A 22,685-nucleotide genomic window follows, 5' to 3' on the forward strand; every position below is an offset into this window, starting at 1 on the left:
TTATTCCTACTGGTAACAGATAGGGTATCGCGCCACTTGGGCGGTGGCTTCTATATTCGTCTGTTTTCCACTATAACTCAGTAAATTTGGAACCAATTGACTTGAAATGTTGTACACGGGTAGATACTATACCTATCTCACCACATTCCAAAAGTTGTGTCAATTGATTCAAATTTGACTGAGTTATAGTGGAAAACAGACGAATATAGAAGCCACCGCCCAAGTAGCGCGATTCCCTATGACACGATCTCTAAATTTTTTGTTGCAGACAAAACGGAAGCTGAATTTGTTGCGTACTTTTCAACTCGTGAATAATCAATTATTGCTAACCCAAAGTCGAAACTGTTTGATGATAGAGCTTCACCAGAGTTGCAGTGTTTACCGACACGAAGTTACCGTTCGAAAATCGCAATGCAATCTCTAAACTCGTGGTGTAGGGGTAGGCGGGGCATTATGGACACCCGGGGCAGAATGGACACCCTCAATATTTTGAAATATGCGAACTTTTTTGAACTTTCAATGATTGGAGAATATAGTCCATTTGTCTAAAACGTAGATTCAGGAAAGAAACATTCGAAATTAAAATTATACTTGATTTTACACGAAAAAGTTGCGTCCTCCGTTTTTTGTGCATGGAAATTATAATTTTCACACCATCTAAAATAAGATTTAGTGATTAATTTATTGCAGGTCGATTAAAACTTGATATTTCTAGAACACATGCAAGTAGTTTTGCTGTATCTACATGCTTAACATGTTTATATTTTCTTCTTTATCATATCAAAAATCATGTTTGAAAATATCTTCTGCTGCCGGGGCAAAATGGACACTCACCTTTTTGGAAGAAGCGGCAAGGGAAAAAAATAACCTAAATCACAAACCAACCAAATTCTTCGATTTCAGTATATTTTCGGTTAAATGTTCACTATAGTAGACATAGGGTGAAACAAATTGGTCAAAAAACGACAGCAGTGGAAAATAGTTGTTCTAGGCACAGCTGTACATGCCGACAAAAACGAAGCTTTATCCAAAACACCCTGAATTTAAATTAACTGAACAAAAATGAACTACTTCGGCGTATTATTCATCCATAATAGTTGTTTTGTAATGAAATGACTCTATAGGTGTAAATAATGTACGAAATTCGTAAAAGTCTCATGGTGTCCATATTGCCCCATGGGGGTGTCCATTCTGCCCCGTATGCTTGAAGACGGTCATGAAAAACTAACATTTTTCATAACATTTTTTGAAGTGGATAAATCATTTTTCTTCGTGAGCATTCTTATGCAATAGATGCTAAATAGACTTAAAAAGGATACATGTATAAAAAAACTAAACTTTTTTGACATCTTGCCAGGTAAAGTTGGCAAAAACCTTAGGGTGTCCATATTGCCCCGCCTATCCCTACGATGTTAATCCCATTATTTTCAAGTTGGGACAAACTTATGTCGCATGGGTTTGTTTGTCGCAACAAATACAGGTTGCGACATTGTCATTATTGTTGCGCGATGGTTGAATTTTGATTCACTGGTAACAGGGCACAATCTATGTTATGCGTTACATGCTTATGTGGTGTGCATTTGTAGTGTTCCATTTCATTTTTCGTATCAAAAAAGCGCTACGGAGGGGCAAGGGAAGTAAAGAAATGACGATTTTAACGTTATCGGATAAATTCCTGAATTTTTTATCTGTATTAACGAAATTTTTATCCCTGGGCAAGCTCATCTCGGGACCCACGCTTCACTTCCCTTTCGAAGGGAGAACTCACGTTTTGTGAGTTCGTCGGGAGTGGAATTCGATCACAGGTCCCCGACGTGAAAGGCATGCGCATTAACCATCACACCAGGTCCGTGTGTAAGCGATTTGCTATTAGACTGAAAAACATCAGCCGAAGTACGTTAGGCCGAAGTTCATGAGGCCGAATGGATTAGGGGGCTGAAATTTTCGTGAGATCCTTGAAGATTTTTTTACTTCTTATTGGTTACCATGATAACTTTCGGTAATTCCGAGTTGTTCATTTTTTCTCCCCGGAGCATTTTTCCCATTTCCAGCTAGAGGTTTTTAACAGTGAATTTTACACGGAGATTTTCCGCAGCCCGAGAAAGAGACGATAGTTGGATTTTAATGACACGACTTGACGCCCAAAGAGCTACTTAGTGAAAGAGGCCATCATCTTCATCGCTGGCGCTGTGCTCTGATCAAGTGGCGGCCGGCTGCTGTAATTATTTAGAAGATGCGAACCGTCGTGGACGACGACGATTACAGCATGATACACTAGCCATATTTATGTTTTGCCACTTGGCGGCAATAGAAGATTATTGCTGCGGATAAATTCACTTTACTCGTCCAGACGTCGTCGTTTTGTTTTGTTTTGCTTCACTGCGTTATTTTATGCGTGAGATTTTACCGAGCAAAGGCCTCAGCAAGCAAAGGGATCCCCAAAGACTGTTGACGAAATGATTAATGGATCGAAATTGGCGTCACGATGACGAGGTTTTAAATTCAATTAGTGGGATTTGGTTCGTCTGATCGAAAATGAAAAGCGATGTTTAGGCAATATACGGTTTGCAAAAGTATAAATGTTTGTGATGGTTGTCGAAATTTGTGGGTTATGGTGTCGAATCGTAGTTGATCCAGCTTTGCTAATTGAAAGGTGCGTTTAAATTTCATAATGAGCTTTTGAGATGTACGGCGTAATTATTATCAAGAAAACGTCTAAAACCTTGAAGGCCATTTATAAAAATGTTATCATGCAAGTAGTAATTGAAAGTTTACATAAGCTCCATAAAGTAAGTAGAGTTATTACAAATAATTGAATTCCAGTCATACGTGTCCAGCGCAATGGAATGTAGAAAAACATTACTTCAATATTTAATCCTTGCAGGTGACAGTCTTGCGTGTCACGCCTCGAGCATGTGTGCTTGTCAATAGCAGCTTCCGTTGTTACAGCCTAAGAGCTAATGACTAGGTGTTTTTGTGCTGTAATTCACGGATCTGTAAGATATACATACAATAAAAACGTCTATTCTTCTGTTATGTTCGGATATTATTCTGACAGATTTCAGATGAATGAAATATTCAAGTAGTACCGATTTTGGTTTACCCACACAGGCAATCGCCCGAACATTAAAGTATCTGCTAGAGAGAACTCCTAGTTTCCCCAGTGTGTTTTCATGTAGACGATTTCTACATTAAAAACTGGCACCTAAATTGGGTAATCATTTTAGATATCATATTACTTTTTTGACCTTTAATGGTCAAATATACTTGTTGATTCCGTCCATGCCATATCCACTGATTCGAAAGCAAAAACCGATCAACTACTGTTCATAAATTTTTTCCCCGCGTTTGCCAACTTGAAATTGCTGTTTGTTCATCATCTTATTTAGTGCACACATTTCACCAAGCCCTCGGATTGAAAAACAAGTCTTGTGGGCAGGGCACTTCGGGAATCAATTTTCCCAAGAAAAAAAATAACACAAAGAAAACGCAAAACATTCGATGCACAAAAAGGTGATCTTGCGTCGGGCAGTTTGCCCTGATTTTGCATACGCCCATTCGCATCTTTCGTTGGGCCCCTCTCGCGTGGGCCCACACTCCGGCAATCACCACCGTAAACGATCGGTTTTTTCGCCAATTTCGCCCAATCGATCAGGTGCCAAATAGAGTTTTCTCCGCCCAAACTGACTGCACTGGTCAGTGAGGTCCGCCGAATGTGGATTTGGCACTAATTTTCCCCTAATGAGCGATCAAAACGCGCAAGTCTCTAATCATCGTTTGGATGGAGGCATTGCCGCCGCGCCGCTGTTGGTGGGCTTGTTTCAGCATAAACACACACAGGCGGGCGGGAGGAAAACACTTTCTTCGGATCGGAGGTTTTCTTTGTTTCGTTTTTGGATACAAATTGCGGCTACCCCCGTCATCAACTTGCACACTCTGGTGACCGAATTTTTCACTTTCGCCTTCGCGCTTTTCCGCATAGCACCACGCGCGGCTTTATAGACCGAGCGAGCAATGGGTCAAAGCTTCATTAGACGCAGTGTGACCCGAGTGGCAAGGGATTGAAAATGACGATCAAGTTTTTTTTTTACATATTCAAATGTAATAGAGTAGAAATTTATTTCGTCATATGCACTAATTCCCGTCATATCAGAAGGAACTTACTTTTGCCAATGACTCATAAGGTGGAAGCAAAAAGATGTAGACTATCAATAACCAATCCCTATAGCACTGGAATTCGAATGAATACGCAAAATTTTGCATTTCAATTTTACTCTACTTGCGACTACACAAATTTAATCGTTTTGCGTATGACGAAGGCAACTGTACCAAAACAGTAGCAAGCTGACTTGTTCTTCAATTTTCAAAACCCATAAAAGCTCTTTGTCACTTTAGGGTTGAATTTCACAGCTGCAGAATGCAGTAAAATCTGTTCTGAATTCAAAACATCGTATTTCACAACCACAGAGAAATATTTCTTCGTTGCATTGTGATGGCATATTATGATCTAGTGGGTAAAAATATATTTTGGTCGTTATTCTAAAGCTACATCCATATCAACTTAAAACTTTCTAATATTTACATAAGTGACCCGATTTTGTCAGCCCCTTTCCGAAACAAATTTTTAAACAGATATTCATACTTTTTATTCCTCTATGTTCTGCCTTTTAGTAGTAGTTAGGTGATGATCTTAGATGAATTGGTCAAAATTTGACTGTTAGATAATGAGAGCAAAAAGTTTATTGCAAAATGGGGCGGCAAAATCGGGTCCGTACTGTAGTACTTTAAACTCATGGTTTGAATCACATTGCGAAGAATTTGACCGATTTTTCGAATAAACACCTACGGTCAAATCATAATTTTTGGCCATCCTATGTACCACAGTGTCACGTAGAAGGTGTGCCGGGAATTGAAGTTAACTTGTGCCCGAAATAGACTTGGAGTAGACGGAAACAGAATTCGAAGGACAATTATTCAATCACAATATGTTTAACATGGTATGGAAGCTGATTTGAAAATGAGTAATTGATACCGAATTGGCCATGAAACATTAGGCGAAGTGCAAGAATAAACTCGACCATTACTGATCGGTGCTTACTGCTTAGTTAGACGGGAATTAGATAAAAACTCTAGCAAAAATTGTTCCTGTTTTGTTTTCTGATTTGTTATCCACTTGCATCCGGGTGTGGTGGCGGTGGAGGCGTCGCGCATCGGCTGATGTGATCGTGATCGTGATCGCGGATGAAATTTGAAAATGATCTTCCCGCCCGCCTGTGTTATTTGTGCGAGGAATGAACAAGCGATTGTTTGTTGACGGATGCGGTGGTGACGGTGTGACAGGAGGAAGCATCGTGGCCGTGGCGCATAAGTCGAGCGGGCAATTTCTTATGGTAATTAGTCAATTTTTCCTGCTCTTCGGAACCATGGTGCGGTGGTGGACGAGTCATGGAGGCGCAATTCGTCCAATGCTTAATGGGTGGGAAAAAGCTTCTTTGGCTTAGAGTTCAAAGCGAATAACAAACGAATCGTTCGAAACCATAATGCGGATGCGTGGTGCTTTGAAGACAGTCACTTTCGTGATCGTTTTAATCGAATTGAATTTCGAGTTGTCAGAGTTGGACATATTTATATCGGATACAGATTTGTTTTATGGGACTTTTGTGTCGGTAGCGATTGTCTCAATTGGCTAAGAATAACACTACGGACCGCCTGTTCCGGTGGTAAGAATCCACTAACAGCTGACCCCTAATTCATGGTGTGATGCGGCTATATGCTTACCGTGCCTAGGAATGAATGGATGGGGAGGTCTCATTAAAACCTAACCGCTAACGGAGCCTGCTGAGTACCAGGGCACCCTCCACAGTATTTGCCCTTATCTACTGTGCTAACCGGAGCAATAGCGCGGTGGACCTTGTGTTTCTCCGAAACAATCAGCTGCATTTCTTCAATCTCATACTTGAGGCTGAATAAGGGCGGGATTATGAAGATGTTATTAATTAGTTTGAATTTTCACCTGTATGGTTTCGCATTATGCGATTTACACAGTGTATTCTGTGCATCCTCATCGCTGGCGCATTCAAGTCGATACTGATCTGGTTTTATTGATGCTGTTCTCTTTTGTACTGTGATTGTTAAGAGTTTAATCTTGCCTAGTTTGGGTAGTGGCTACGGTTAGGATAGCTCAGATCAATCTTCAGCATAAAAGAACAGCAACGATCAATCTTTGCAGACTTATGCAAAATGGTACAGCCCAAGTGGCGTTAGTCCAAGAACCTTACTTTCGTAAGGGGAATTTCTATTTAGGAAACCTTGTGAATCCGGTGTTTGCTACTTTCAGTAAAAATGAAATGGCAAACTCTCGTGTCATGCCTCGAGCATGTGTGCTTGTCAACAACGCAATCGTTGCTACACTCATCTCTGAACTAACCACTAGAAATGTATGTGCTATCACAATCGATGTATCTGCCGGAAACCTCAACAGGAAAAACGTCTATTGTTCGGTTTATTTACCGCATGATGAACCATCCCCTACGGATGCTTTCAAGCAAGTCATCGCATACTGCACATCAGAAGGCCTTCCGCTAATTGTTGGCAGTGATGCTAATGCTCACCATATCATCTGGGGCAGCTCAGACATTAATTTGAGAAGCTCTATTTTGATGGAATACTTAAGTAGTGCAGATCTTGGATTACTTAACATAGGCAACCGCCCAACCTTTATGGTATCTGCTAGAGAGGAAGTGTTTGACATAACGCTTTGCTCTACCATAATTTGTCACGATCTGACCAATTGGCATGTGTCAGATGAAGAATCTTTATCTGACCATCGCTACATCTTTTTCGAACATGTGAATGTTACTTCGCAAAATTTTGCGTTTCAGGAATCCCCGGTCAACGAACTGGGATCTCTTTACCGATTTGGTTGCAGCCAAATTTCATGGATACTCACCATCCATTGACACTCCAAGTGAGTTAGATGATGCCGTTGATACTACAACGGCATTCATCATGGAAGCTTTTGAAGAAGCTTGCCCTCTGCGGTCTGTGAAGATCACAAGAGGAACCCCTTGGTGGAACTCTGATCTGGCGAAGCTCAGGAAACAATGTAGAAAGAGTTGGAACAGACGACGTTCGGCTGGTTCGGAGGCTTTCAGGTCGGCTCGCAAGGCCTACAGGAAAGCTCTTCGGTCTGCTGAACGATCCGGCTGGAAAAACCTTTGTACAAATGTTTCCAGTTTGAGTGAAGTCAGTCGGTTGAACAAAATCCTTGCAAAATCTAAGAATTCTCAAGTGAACGAACTTCGTTTGCCAAATGGTGATTTCACTTCCTCTGATGAGGAAGCTTTGGAATGTTTATTCAGTACACACTTCCCCGGATGTGTGGATATTACATCTTCGGATGAACCTGATGTCTTTTCTTGCAGTTATAATTCTCTGGCTTCGGCCCGGAGCATCATAATTGTAGAATCGATTGAGTGGGCACTAAATAGCTTTGCTCCATTCAAATCTCCTGGGGCAGATAAGATTTATCCTATTTTGCTTCAGAAGGGATTTGATTATTTCAAACATGTTTTGAAACAACTACTTGTTTGCAGTTTTGCTACAGGGTATATTCCCAAATCCTGGCGGGATATTACTGTAAAGTTTATTCCGAAAGTGGGTCGTGCATCGTATGAAGAAGCAAAGAGTTTCAGACCTATCAGTTTGACCGCTTTTCTTCTGAAATGCATAAAACGCATTGTCGATCATCACATCCGTGATGTTCATCTGGCCAATGTGCCTCTTCATGTGAACCAACATGCTTACCAATTTGGAAAGTCCACTGTGACTCTTTTACACAAAGTTGTCTACGATATCGAGAAGGCATTCGCTCAAAAGCAATCCTGCTTGAGTGTTTTCTTAGATATCGAGGGTGCCTTTGACAACGTGCCATTCGATGCCATATTGAAAGCCGCACGGAGTCTTGGTATATCTCCAATGATTTCCAATTGGATTCACCAAATGCTCAAAACCCGACACCTCTTCTCGACATTGCGGCGATTAGGAAATTGAGTGTTTGTGGATGCCCCCAAGGGGGAGTCTTGTCACCACTTTTGTGGAATATCGGAGCAGATACGCTATTGAGGCAACTCAATAATTGCGGTTTTCCTACTTATGGTTTTGCCGACGACTACCTAACATTGTTAGTCGGTATGTGCATCAGCACCCTTTTCGACCTGATGCAAAACGCTCTTCAGGTAGTTGAGGGTTGGTGTCGCCAATATGGCCTTTCGGTAAATCTGAGTAAAACATGTATTGTTCTTTTCACGGAAAAGCGAAACCGTAATGATGTTCAACCTTCACGTCTCTTTGATTCTGAAATCGATGTGACTGAACAGGTAAAGTACGTTGGAGTCATTCTTGATTCCAAGCTTTCCTGGACACCTCACATTGAGTTCAGAATTGAGAAAGCTTGTATGGCCTTCGGGCAATGCCGGCGAACCTTTGGTACAACTTGGGGTCTAAAACTCAAGTATATCAAATGGATTTACACAACAGTTGTTCGTCCAATATTGGCCTATGGATGTCTTGTGTGGTAGCAAAAGGGCGAAGTGAGAACAATCCAATCAAAGTTAGGCCATTTCCAAAGGATGTGCTTATTGGCGATGTCTGGAGCGTTCTCTTCAACTCCGACGGCGGCGCTCGAAGTTCTCTTTGACGTTGCCCCTCTACACATTCATCTCAAACAAGAAGCACTTTCTTGCACTTACCGCATATGGGTACTCGGTTTATTAGAGGAAACTCCTGTGAACCGCAGTTCAACACACACCTCGTTATTTCCACTTTTGGTGAATTGGGACAAAGTTGTCCTTGCTCCAAAAGATCTTACAATTGCTTGTCATTTTCCATATAGGACATTTTCCACGAAATTCCCTTCCCGGGAAGAGTGGACATCTGGTTATCTGGAGAGAAGTATTTCAGACGGCATCGTATGTTACACTGATGGCTCCCTTCTCGAAGGTCGAGTAGGTGCTGGTGTTTATTCTCGTGAGCTAAGGCTGTATCAGTCTTATTCACTTGGTAGACACTGCACCATTTCTCAGGCCGAAATCTTTGCTCTTATGTGCGGAGTGCAATCAGCGCTTCAGCAGGACGTAATGGGCAAAATTATATACTTCTGTTCAGATAGCCAGGCTGCTATTAAAGCACTTGCTTCGGCCAACTCCAGGTCGAAGATAGTTATCGCTTGTCGAACTCAAATCGAGGAGCTGAATTCAGCAAACGCTGTTAACCTTGTATGGGTACCTGCCATTCTTCCATCGCTGGAAATGAATTGGCTGATGAACTAGCTCGCACTGATGCATCACATGACTTCATTGGTCCTGAGCCAGCTATTCCGGTATCGAAGTGTTCAGATTCACACTTGGGCTGCCACTCAGCACAAACAATACTGGAATAGTTTGGAGTCATGTCGTCAAACAAAATTGTATTGTACTGAGCCATCTCTACGGGTGGCGAAGTATCTAACAAATCTGTCTTAGCATAATTGCAGCATGCTGGTTGACTGGCCACTGCCAACTCAGATATCACATGGCGAATATCCAGCAAGCTGATTCATTTGTATGTGATAGCTGTGAATCCGATTATGGAACTTCGTATCATTTGAAATGTAACTGTCAAGTTTTTGCGCAACTGCGTTTCCGAATACTCGATAAACACTTATTAATTAAAGCGTCTATAAACAAAAAAAAAACACTTATTTCGTTTCTGAAACTGACTTCAGAAACCTGAATCTTCAGGACATTCTGTTGTTCTTGACCCGCTGTGGTAAAGAGCTATAGGCTCTCAGGGCGCTGTTTGAACCCATTGTGGTACGCTTATGCGTGTATGAAGATCCTATTCCTTTAACTGTCCTTTTCCCTGTCCCATCCTTTTTTCCTTCCCTTCTCCCTCAGGTAAATGATGAATAGACTCGTTTCATGGCGGTGGCACAAATTTCCCAAATGGAGAAGAACGTGCCTCTGGAGCCGACCTGCTGATACCTGGTAGGAGTCTGCAAGCTGAATCTGATAAACCGAATTCCCGTTCACGCTTTCTTTTCAGCTTGTGATGATTCACGCTACGCAACAGAAAAGTCGACCAGCACTAGCACAGTGCACAAATTACGGTCAAACCATGCGTAGATGTCGCGCACTACTTTCGTCAAGGCGGTCGGTGGTCGTACTGTGATTCTTATATCTCGTATATTCGCTCCAGTGTACATCACCTCTGCGCCTATTTGGGTTGCGAAAGAAAAGAGAATATGCAAGATTTCTCATTTCGATCGCTTCTTTAGTTCCAGCAGCAATCCAGGGTGTCCGTTTGTCTTTTATGGAGATGATTGTTTCGGGGACATGATGATCAAGAAGGAACCAAAGTTCGGCTATAAGAAGTTGTGATTTCTCTTCAACATCTTGTGTACGATAGAAAGGCTCCCAATTTTCAGCCTAGAAATCTGCTTGAAGGTGCACAGGATCTATTCTGTGAAAGTTCCGAATTTTGGTACGAACGGTTTGGTAGATACTCAAACCGTGTCGCAATTGGCAGTCCTGCTTTGAAAGATGATTTTAGGATCGGGGTCGTCTTAATTCCCTTTTTAACTTTTAACAAACACGCCAACGCCGCCATAAGTTCTGCTACCTCGTCCTCACTTGGTTGGAAGACAGTACTTACTCACTTACTTTCAGTCACGGGCACCCACGGTGGTGCAGAGGGCCGAATTGAAAGATTTCCATCCTGGGCGATTGCCAGCCATCGCCTTGACCTGTGGCCAGGTCAAATTTCTGTCGACTTGCTTGATTTCGTTATTGAGGCTGCACCGCCATGAGCCTCTGGATCTGCCTCTGCTGCGATATCCTGCTGGGTTCCACACAGATCGAAAAAAGAGTGTAAAATTCTGTGACATGTAATGCACATGATTGGAGCGTGGGAGATCACAGAAGTTTACATGACATATCATGTAAAAGTCTTAAAACATCATGTAAACTTACATTATATGTCATGTAATTCAGCATGACTCTGAGTATTTACATAACATACAACACAAATTTACATTATATATCAAGTAAACCATCATAACATTAAGTTTACATGACTAAAATGAAGTTTACATGACGTGTAAATATCATTATTTTTATCTGTGCAGTCCAACGCTTGTTTGCAGATTTCGTTTCCGACCCTGCGTAGAGTGTGGCCGACCCACCTCCACTTTCGCTCCAGAATTTCTGTCGCTATCGGCTTTTGATGACATCGGCGATAGAGCTCCACGTTGGAGATACAATTGTGAGGCCACCATGCACGACTTATATACCGCAGGCATCTATTGATGAAGACCTGCAGCCGTTGAGTGTACTCCACTGATACACACCAGGTTTCACTGGAGTATAGCAGCACAGATTTCAAGTTCGAGTTGAAAACCGGATTTTGGTGCGTCGACTAATCTGGTTGTTTTCCCATACATTTCTTAAACTCGCAAAAGCAGCCCTCGCCTTCTTGATCCGTGCACCTACAGGGGATAGACAAAATGATCGGGACAGGCAAAATTTTCACTTTTCAAAAAGTGTTCAACTAGCTGTAACTTTTCGAAAAATGCATCAAATATTCTCAAATTTTTACTGTATGTTCATCAACTAGATGTGTATCAGTGGTCCAAAATTAGAAAAAATCGGGCCATTCTCCATGAAGTTATAAAGATTCTTGAAAATTATCCGACAGCCAACTTTGACCTGTTTTATCTTCGGATTCAATGAACCAATTGAAATGAAATTTTGACCATTTATGACTTATATAATGAGCTATGAAAAACCATTGCCTTAACTTAATATTTTTAACAAAGAAGAAATTTATAACGATTAGATTATTTTTTCTAATAAAACACCAAATTTTCCAAAATATCAACATCGTTTTAAAATTCAAGATGCAAATTATAGTTCATTTAGTTGCCCTTTAATTGACTTATATATAATTGTGTTTTGAAGGAAAGTAACAACATAGCCACGAATAAATTGAGTGTGAAGAATTAGCAATAAGTTAAAATTCACAAATAAAAAAAAAAAAAAAAAAAAAAAAAAAACGAATAAATTGAATAAGTTATAGAATGCATATTAAAAATGGACCAATTTACTAAAAAATCGTGAAAAAATAAAAATCGCTATAATTTTGTCTCTTCCCGAGCAGAGGTCAAGTACTGACGATCAAAATGTGATATTGGTTTGTTTGAGATAAGAGGTAAAAGTACTGAAAATAATAGCAAAAATTTGTTCTGGAGCCACCTAATCAATAGCAAAATTTGATATATGAAGATCAAGCAAATAGCTCACTGCTATTGGTTAGACCTTACCAAGAGCTAAATGTACTATGATGATGATGTTCCAGGAGTAAAATTGAGATATTATTTTCAGTACTTTTACCTCTTATCTCAAACAAACAAATATCACTTTTTGATCTTCTTATCAAAATATGCTATTATTGAGCTATTTTACTCTGCTCGGGTTGTTAAAAATATTAAGTTACGTCAAATGTTTTCCAGAGTTTATTATATAAGTCATAAATGGTCAAAATTTCATTTCAATCTGTTCATTGAATCCGGAGATATAACAGCTCAAAGTTGGCTATCGGATAATTTTCCTTTTTTCAAGAATCTTTATCACTTCGTGGAGAGTGGCCCGATCTTTTTCAAATTTGAACCACTGATGCACAACTAGTTGATGTACTCACAGTAAAAATATGAGAATATTTGATGCGCTTTTCGAAAAGTTACAGCTAGTTGAACATTTTTTGAAAAGTGAAAATTTTGCTTGTCCCGATCATTTTGTCTATCCCCTGTATGTCGATCTTGGTGCCGCCATCGGCCGCCATTTGGCTACCAAGATATTGGAAGCTTTCAACATTCTCCACTGATTGCCCAGCTACCGTAAAGCTGGAAGGGTTGACCGTGTTCACATCCAATGATTTGGTCTTGTTGACGTTGATGGTAAGACCTGCCGCTGAGGAGCGATTGGCAAGATCATCGAGCTTGCTCTGCATATCAGAGCGCCGTTGAGCTAGGCCAGCCAGTTCGAAGTCATTTAGGTGCTCCATAGTAATGGGTTGCCACAGCAATCCACGATTTGGTTCACGGTCAATCGCACCAACCAGGATCTCATCGATTACGATAGTATACATCCTTGCCTCACTCCAGCAACAACCCGGATGGGATCGGACAAAACACCGTTGCGCAGTACTCTGCACGAAAATGCCCTGTATTGTGCTTCAATGAGGCCGATGATTTTCTCAGGGACACCCTTGCGCCTGAGGGCTTCCCACATGTTTCCGTGATTGAGACGATCGAAAGCTTTTTCGTAATCAATGAACACCAGGTAGAGACACTTTTGGAATTCATTGATTTGCTCCAGATTGATACGGAACGTGACAATATGGTCCAAACAGCATCGTCCGGCACGGAATCCTGCTTGCTTTGCAAAGGACTTTGAGTACGATACACAGTAACATGATGCCCCGCCAATTATCGCATACAGTCAGGTCACCCTTTTTGGGTACCTTTACTAAGACGCCTTGCACACAGTCGGCCAGAAATGTCGCGGTTTCCTATATGTTGCAGAATAATTGATACAGTAGTTGTGCGGATACTACGGGGTCAGCTTTAAGCATCTCTGCTGATATGCGATCGACCCCTGGAGCTCTGTTCGATTTCATGCTACGGATGGCTGTTTCTATCTCCTGCACTGATGGAGCTTCGGTGTTGACACAGGTAATGCGTCGAACCCTTGGCGGATCATGCTGAGGTGTTGATGGCGTGACCGACACTTGAAAAAGGTTTCCAAAGTACTCGAACCAGCGTTTCAACTGGTCAGCCGGGTCGGTCAGTAACTGTCCAGACGTGTCTTTAACGGGCATCGTAGCATTCATCTTGGTCCCACTAAGGCGGCGTGAGACATCGTAGAGGAGACGGATGTCGCCTATGTTTGCGGCTTTCTCGCCTTCGTCGGCAAGGGAGTCCGCCCACGCTCTTTTGTCCCGTCTACATGAGCGTTTCACTTCCTTCTCGAGAACCGAATAGCGCTGATGGGCTACGGCTTTGGCTCCTCGTGTTTTCGCTCGCTCTATCGCGGCTTTGGCGTTCCTTCGCTCCTCTATCTTCCTCTAGGTATCATCTGTGATCCACTGCTTTCTTCGGGTGCGTAGCTCACCCAAATTATTCTCGCCGGTGGCAATGAAGGCGTTCTTGATGGCGCTCCATTGATCTTCTACGCTTCCACCTTCTGGAATATTTGCAGCACGGTTCTCTAGCTCCTCGACGAAGGACCTTTTCACCGCAGCGTCTTCCAGTCGGCGTGTGTTGGAAGACAGTGACTGATGAGATTGTACCCCGGGATGCGTACTGGTCCTACTGGTGCAGACTGCGCCATCTTGATGTCCGTCAATCCGAAAAAGTGGTAGTTTTGTTTGTCGAGTAGGAGTTTGATGCCGTCAATTGAACACTCGAGACCATGAACGTTAAGGTGATCTATACGTAGGTTTGATGTAGACATAGAAGGTAGTTTTATATTCGTCAGCTTGCGATGGAATACTACCCAGGTAACCACTAAGCATTTGAACATGCCGTACAGCAGACCGTATTGAGCATTTGAACTGCTTGCTGCCCAACATAAGCAGTTCGAATGCATAGCTACTTTGAATCAGAATTAGCTGTGCTATTCAAAAGCATTCGGCTGTAAATTAGCATTTGAATTGAACTGCTTGAGGGGCAGCTATCAAAATGCTTTTCAACTGCTCTACAAATGCTAAAAGCAAGGAGAAAGGGAGATATGTTAAGCATTTGATATCTGTTATTGATGGAGTAGGGAATGAAAACGCTTTACACACTATGAAATGTATCTTTGAAAACATGTTTTGGGTGTCGAAACTGAAGCTGTTTTGGGGATAAAATTAGGGCACGCCATCGGACCAACTGTAGCCTATCCTGGAGAGTGGAGCAGCAACTTGAGTAGAAAATATGATTGAATAATCACCGGACCATTAGTTCAAACCCCGATAACACCAAAATAAGCAAAAGAGTACCACCTGAATCAGCTGGAGTGTGGAGGAAGTGGGATTGTCGAAAGTGCGAGAAGCAGACCTAGCATCTATTTTTGTTTTGTTTTGCTCGCTGAGGCGTTACCGGGGTTACGCCTCCTTGACATTTTGATACGACGTTCCTGAAGGTGTTGCACTCAGACAGCCCGTTATTTTGCCAAAACTTGCTGTTGGATAGCACTTTAGGCGTATATATGGCCAATTAGCATTAAATGCCTTGTCATAAGGTCAACTATAATGCTGTAGGAATGATATTTTAAATGCTTACTGGTTACTTGGGTTATTACAAACTTGTTATGATACCTGGGATTATTTTCGGTTTGGCTGTCGCAATTGCAATCAAACGATCAGATTTCTTTTTTCATCCGACGTTACGAAGTGTACTGCACCTTCTTCAGGGAATTATAAGTGTTAATCGCTTTCGTTCTGAAAAACTTTGTGAAAGTATAGTCCGTCCGAAACAATTGTTTAAAAAGTGTTGGGATCAACCTCTTGAATACTAGTTTTTGCCCAATTCGGATTGCACTTCTAACAATACTACCCACGGCCAATTTGTTTGAGCTAAGTGATGAAACTCTTTGTCAACAATTGCCAAGAGACTGTACCCCTCTTGTTGCTGCATACGATAGCTACCTCCTTGTTAAAATATCAATTGATAAAATCTCATCCGTAACAAAGTACCAGTTGAAAAACAAATGCCATCTTTCAAAAACTTGTATAGCCCAATACATCATCATAAATTATCCAGACATTCTCCCCACGCGAGATGACATATGTTCGAGCCAGCACTGTTTATGTAACTCCTCCTCATATGTCATTATGCTCCTACAACGAGCAATAAAACATCGCTTCTCATACAAGAAAAATGCCACAATATGTATGTAGGTGATATGGATGGATCCACCGTGTAACATTGCCAGACCACTTTCTAAAACAACAACTGTTTCGTTGCTGCGACTCTTGTGGCTGTGGGAGATTCGACGCTGTTCGCCTTCAATTCTTATCCCCAATTGTCCATCACCACCTAGAGATTGCACATTATCATCTACTATCATCCTACGTGTTTCTGCTAGTCACGGAGCAGTGGTCGCTGCGGCAGCAGCACAGTAATGTGGGAATGATAAAACTGCATGGCAGAAAAAATTACCTCTCTGCACTTTTCGAACAACCTGACTGACATCAACAACGGCCACTAAACGGTCCAGGCAGCACTATACCTAGTAGTAGGCAGAAGCAACAACAGCAATTCAATCAGATGTTTCTTTTACTCGCGAGGAGTTGGGGGGAAGGCGGGTTAAAATAAGCCCCAGCTAGCTCAGATAATGACATAATAATATGAATCTGTAGCGTACTTTTCAAGACGTGAATATACCTAGGTAAACACTGAGCAAAAGCCATTTGACCCCTAACTCCCCCACTCTAGCCACTTTACATTCCCAGCCAGAGCGCGTCGTGAAGCATTTTCGCAAATTGAAAACCACACGCCGGCCGCGGCGCGGCGTTGGTTGTTTGTTGGAAGGGAAATTACCTTTTCACAGCTTGACTTTCTGCATTCACCCAAGTGTTTTTTTTTTTCGGAGCAGCTAATCGTCGTTGGCCAAGGCCAACCACGCAACGGTTTTTTGGTCGATTTCGCAAAATTTAGGGTTCGTCGTTTTGGGGGCACATTTAATTTGCCGTTTCAGTCACTTGGTTGGTAGGTAGGTACTTGCATAACAACCGTTCGTTGCTACTGGCTCTGATACATTTTCGGAACGAGGTAATGGTATTTTGAAAATGTCGAAGAACACACTTACTTACCTTGTTGTACGAGCGGCGGGTTCGAAAGATGGGATGAGGTGCTCCTCCGGGGGGTTGTAGCGGGACTGCCGGCTCCGGTGTTACGGTTTGCACTGGACGGGGTGGTTTCAGGGTGAGCTTCTTGAGCACGGTCACCCGTTTGTCGCACATTAACTGGACGTCGTCGATTCGCTGGAGGACCTGGAAAAAGGGGGGAGGGGGCGAGAAGAATATGTTAATGATAATAAACTCGTAATGAAATGCGTACGCGAAACGCAATAATACACTAATAAAATCTATTTTAACAAATGTATGGAAACAATTGTGAGAAAGGACGACATTTTATTTACAACCATTATTGTCATAAAGGACTTGTAATCCCAGTTCAACATTTCACCAGCACTTCAATTACACAAATCTCAAGATGTAAACATCAAACAAGTGTAAGTTTATTTTGTTCTATTGGAGGAAACATGAAAAGAGTTCCTAGATGAATCCTGGAAAGAGTTCCTAAAGACGTCCCGGAAGTAGTTTTTTAAAGAATCCTGGAAGTAGTTACCGGCAAAATTACCGTAGAACTCCCGGAAAGAATTCTTGAAACAATCACAGAAGAAGCTCCTAAAAGAATTCCGGAGATTTTTTTTAAGGAATACTGAAAGAAGTTCAGATTATAAACGTAGAGCAGAGCGACAACGTTTATCAGCACAACGAAGCAAAGGCTATGCGGCTGAGTGAGACCAGACTAACTTTGAGCAGCATGATAAAATGAACAATCTGAAGCGACACCCGATAGAGACCATACCAGTTGCTTATCAGATCGGTAGCATTCTAAATGAAATTAAAATCCATAATTGAACTTGATATTGAAAATAAATTTAGATCTTCATCAGGATCGTGAAATATGAATGGTATACGTAATTTTGTACAAACACAATCGAATCATGTAACTAGAAATTGCCCAAATTCAGGAAATATTTCTCCTGTGCAAACACGTAAATTGATATACCCGCGAAAGATCATTCTAGAATTCTTGCCGCTCATATATTCATGTTAGTACACGTACCAAACGTATTAAATGCGTAGATCGTAACGAGAGCCACTATTTCATCAACCTTTCAGGAAAGATCATGTGTAATTTTTGGTAGGCCTTACGGCCATGCAAGACGAAGATCAATAAAGACGACAGTCAGTTTTGTTTTTGGACTCCATACTGGATTACCACTCAAATTCCTTTGATCCTGAAATCTAGCACTTGCGAAGCTTAAATTATTCTGATCACTTGATTGAATTATTCAAGCCTTCAAAAGTGTTGATACTCAGAGTTATGGAAATAAAAAACCATCAGATCGATCAAACTTTTTCTCACTCTGGCAAGCAAAGGTTCCGAATGCGAGAACATTGGCATGAGTCTAGAAAGGCCTAAATGCTATCACACATGATTGGGACATATCGATTTTAACTACCTATTCTGCTTCTTGAACCTCCTACCCTGAATGAGTAGTATCAGTGTACGGAAGTAACGCGTTCCATCTAGTCTGTTGGTTGGCACACACGGAATGTAATACCGTATCCCTTCGCAACGGCATCATAAAACGACTGTGGGTTTCGTCATCCTGATCATCGTCGATTCATCATCGTGGTAGCTGTGAACACAGCGTGATTGGATTCAGTAAGTATTTGACCAACCGCAAGAGGAACTCCACAGCAATCGTGCTATCAATTGGAATATTGTGCAGGCAGACACCAACGTAGGTGGCTCCAAAGAGGAGCTACTGCCACAAACAATCTCAGGAAAAAAAATCCAGAAGGAACTCAGGGAGGAATTTTGCATGGAATTTCGGAAGAAACTTCTGCATGAATCTTGGAAGGAATTCCTGAAGCAATCCCTGAGTGAACCTCTAGAGAAATCCCGGGTGAAAGTGCTGGAATTCCCAGGCGTATTTTCCAGGAATAGCTTCTGCAAGCAAAAAACACTTTTGAATGCATTCCAAAAGAAACTATTAGGAGAATCCAAGATGGAATTCCGTGAGGATTCCCGGAACTACTTGAGAAATCCCATGAAGTCCCAGAAGAAATCTCTGAAGGAATCATGATAAGATTTTCTGGAGGAACCTTTAAGGAATCTTAGAAGGATCCCAGAGCACAGTTAGAAAAAATCACCGACTTCGGTAATGTTTTACCGAAATCTCAACCGTAAGGTTTGTTTTACAGGAAATATTCGGTAGAGGTAGCAGCTTTTACCGAAGTTCGTTAGAGTTTGACAGATAAACGATAACATTTTACCGAAATTTGTTATTTTTTTACAGAATTTCGTTAAAAATCCATTACCGAACGCTCAGCGGTTGAGATTTCGGTAAAAATTACCGAACGCGATTAGCTGTGAGGGAACTTCTAAAGGAACCCCAAAAACAATCTAAAATGGAGCTCCCTGAGGAATTGCAGAAGGAAACCCTACAGGAATTGGTGGAGAAACTACGGAAAAAAACCCCCGGAGGCATCTTGGGAAAAAATACTAGAAGGAATTCCTGGAGGATTCTCGTATTTTCTAGAGAAAATTCGGAAGGAATTTTGAAGGAAATCAGAAACTGCAGAGCTGAAGTAATCTTAAAGGGTATTTCTTAACAAATCCCAGAAAAAATATCTGGAAGAATCCCGGGAGAAATCCTGGCAAGAGCTCTTGAAGGCATCCCAGACGGAACCGCTTAAATAATATCAGAAGAAACTCCGGGAAGAGCCCCAGAGGGAACTTCTAACAGATTCTTAAATAAACCCCTGGATGAATCTCATCAAAAGCACCATAAGAATCCCACAAGAAACCCCTGGAGAAGTTCTGCAACAAATTTGAAAAAAGCCCGCGAAGGATTCCTTGGACGAATCTCAGGTGAAATTCCTGTGAAATCCCAGAAGGAACTCCTGGAGGGGTGCCACCGCGCCGTCATCACTTCAACTTTATTGCGCATTTCCCACCCCACTGGACCCCTTTCGCAATTTGTATAAGTGCGAGATCGTGAATAAAACTGCGATTTTGCATCGAATCGTGTCGATGTCTTCTGCGCATTTATGCATTACACGGTGCTGAATAAGTGCGCAGAAGACACCAAAACGATTCGATGCAAAATAGCAGTTTTATTCACGATCCCGGACTTATACTAACTGCGAAAGGGGTTCAGTGGGATGGGAAATGAGCATGAGCATAGATGACCACACAATGCGTAGTTGCTACTCCATGCAATAGTTGCTACTCCAAAGCAATCGAAATTGCACAAGGAACCAATGAATAGGGCTAGGGACTAGCTTAGGGTCAAGTGGGGTAAAATGCCATTTTTTCAAACTTTCATCGTTTTCAATGATAATTAGCCCCATTTGTTAGGCTTTCAAAGTGGTAACAGCAACTAGACAATATTTGCTCGATATTGCAACAAAAATATTCACTAAACTATTGCATTTTCATCGATTTTTAGCGATTTTAAAAACTGATTCGTGAAACGGAAGTGGTGCAAAAAGACCATCTGACATGGGGTAAGATGCCACTTCATGAAAACATTCAAAAATTACGTCCATCAGTTTTCGTGCATTTCCGACTCCTTTTTCCCCCCTCTGTCCGCTTTTTTCGTATGCTCTATAAATGGAGTGTTACCCCCTAGGTTACCCCCCTCCCCGCAAAACGATGATCGTCATATTTGAATGACCCCTAACATGGAAAGCGTAGACATCAACAACAATGCGTCTCCATGTGTGCCTCAATCTAGTTGGAAACACTTGGCTGGTAATAAAATCACCAGAAAACCTTAATTGCAAGCACGAAAAACCGGGAGTTGCCAATTTTCATTGAGAAATCAAAAGATTTTTCGTGGGTTTGGTGGTCTAGCTTCTAGAAGAATATTCGATGCATACATATCTTGACACCATTCACCTATAGTAATGATCAAGTCCCATTCAGGAATGATTTTATAAGTTGGGCCATTTTACCCCATCTTTGCATTTTAGGCTTTGTTCCCCTACTATTCTCAGTGTGGGGTTCAGTGGGGTGGGAAATGCGCAATAAAGTTGAAGTAAAACTTTTCACTACAACATCATATTTATCAAACTAGCTGTCCCCAGCAAACTTTGGTTTGCCTACTGCGTTTCGTTTTTTCGACGTAACCACGGTGTACAACATTTAGAAGGTGATATCTTCCGGAAAAGTGACAGTTTTTTGATGACGTAATTCAAATCGTTCAGAGGCGATCTAGTACTCCACATCAATTTGATCATGTGAAGAACGATTAGAATGACGTCACATGATTACATCCAAAATGTATATTTACATAGGTTACTAGCCTGCTTTGTGATATTTATGCAGCGGACGTAACAAGTTTGAGTGCCCGTTCAAACTGGGAGTGTTTGGACAGGTTGAGGCTCACCGGGATGTGGAAACAACTGCAGAAATCTTCAGCTTCCGAATTTCTCGAAACGCCAACGCGACTTCAAATTAATTTCGGTCGAAACTTTTATTATGAGAAACTGAAATTTTACAAATTTACTGACTTCTGTGGTAGGCATAGTGGATTTTATTATAAGGCATCCTGTAGAAATTCCTCAAAAAATCTCCTCAGGAACTGGTAGAGAGCTTCCATCGCTCATTACTGGAATTTCTGGGATAATTGCAGCAAGAACTCTTGGACTCTTCTTTAGAGGGATTTCCTGGAGGAATCTTTGCAGAAATCCCTGGAAGAATACCAAGATGAATCTCTGGAGGATTTTGCATGAAGAAATCCTAGCAGAATTTTCTGCAGGCATTTCCAGACGAATTTCAGGAGGAATTCAAAGAACAACTTATGGAGGAATTCTTGAAAAAAGAATCTCTGGGGCAATCCCCAGCAGGCACTCCTTTGATATATTTTTTTTATTTTTTTTTTTTATATATCTGTATTAACGAGATTTTTAGCCCTGGGCTCGTTCATCTCGAGACCCACGTTTTACTGCCCTTCCGAAGGAAGAACCCACATTTTGTGAGTTTGTCGGGAGTGGGATTCGATCCCAGGTCCTCGGCGTGATAGTCAAGTGTTCTAACCATCACACCAGGTCCGCTCCTCCTCCTGGAATATTTCAAAAAGATATCCATGGAGAAGTCCGTAGGAGAATGTCAAAAAAAAAGTGTTTTCTTGTGAGTAAACACAAGAAAAAAAAAATGTGGATGAATCCTAGCATGCATTCTTGGAGGAACTTTAAGGAGCTGACTTCTTGGGGAAATCCCCAGAGAAAATCCTGTAGAAATCCCGGGGAAATTTTTCTAGGAATGTCTGATGAGATTCTTCTATAAATTGCTGCTGTGATTTATTCAGGTATTTTTTCAAGGTTCGCTCTAGGAGGAATTATCCTTGGGATTCCTGCAGCGATTTCTTCATGGCTTCCTGTAAGATTCCTCCAGAAATTTCAATCAGGATTTCTCCAGAAATTCATGGTGAAATTTCTCAAAAACTTTAAGCTAGGTTTTCACCAGTAATTGCGGTTGGTAGTTCTGCAGAAATTCCTGCAATGTTCTAGGCAGGAATAGCATGAAGAAGCTTAGTAAGAATTCATGGAGGGTTCACTCTATGAATTTCTAGAGGAAGCCCGAAAAGTTAAAATAAACTCTGGAAGAATGCCTTTAACAATCTCAGCTACCCAGGTAACCAATAGGCATTTAAACAAGCTGTATTTTAGCATTTTATCTACATTCCACTTGCTTACTGCTCTATCATAGCCGTTCAACTGCTAAACTATCCTAAATTAGCAACTGTACTGCTACTGAAAATGTGACAGCTGTTACGCTGCATTTCTAATGCACAATC

At 41.5% G+C, this 22,685-nt stretch overlaps 1 protein-coding gene across 4 annotated transcripts in view; it reads right to left on the reverse strand.

The window, feature by feature from the left end:
• LOC109407731 (guanine nucleotide exchange factor DBS) overlaps nucleotides 1-22,685 on the reverse strand; it is a 561,022-nt gene that overhangs the window by 360,555 nt on the left and 177,782 nt on the right. For all 4 annotated transcript variants that reach the window (XM_062854437.1, XM_062854440.1, XM_062854439.1 and 1 more), the window contains exon 7: nucleotides 16,894-17,073. In XM_062854437.1, coding sequence (XP_062710421.1) covers nucleotides 16,894-17,073 — 180 coding nt within the window. The remainder of the gene's footprint in view (nucleotides 1-16,893; nucleotides 17,074-22,685) is intronic.

This window comes from Aedes albopictus, chromosome 2 (assembly GCF_035046485.1).
Source record: "Aedes albopictus strain Foshan chromosome 2, AalbF5, whole genome shotgun sequence".
Classification (NCBI taxonomy): Eukaryota; Metazoa; Arthropoda; class Insecta; order Diptera; family Culicidae; genus Aedes; species Aedes albopictus.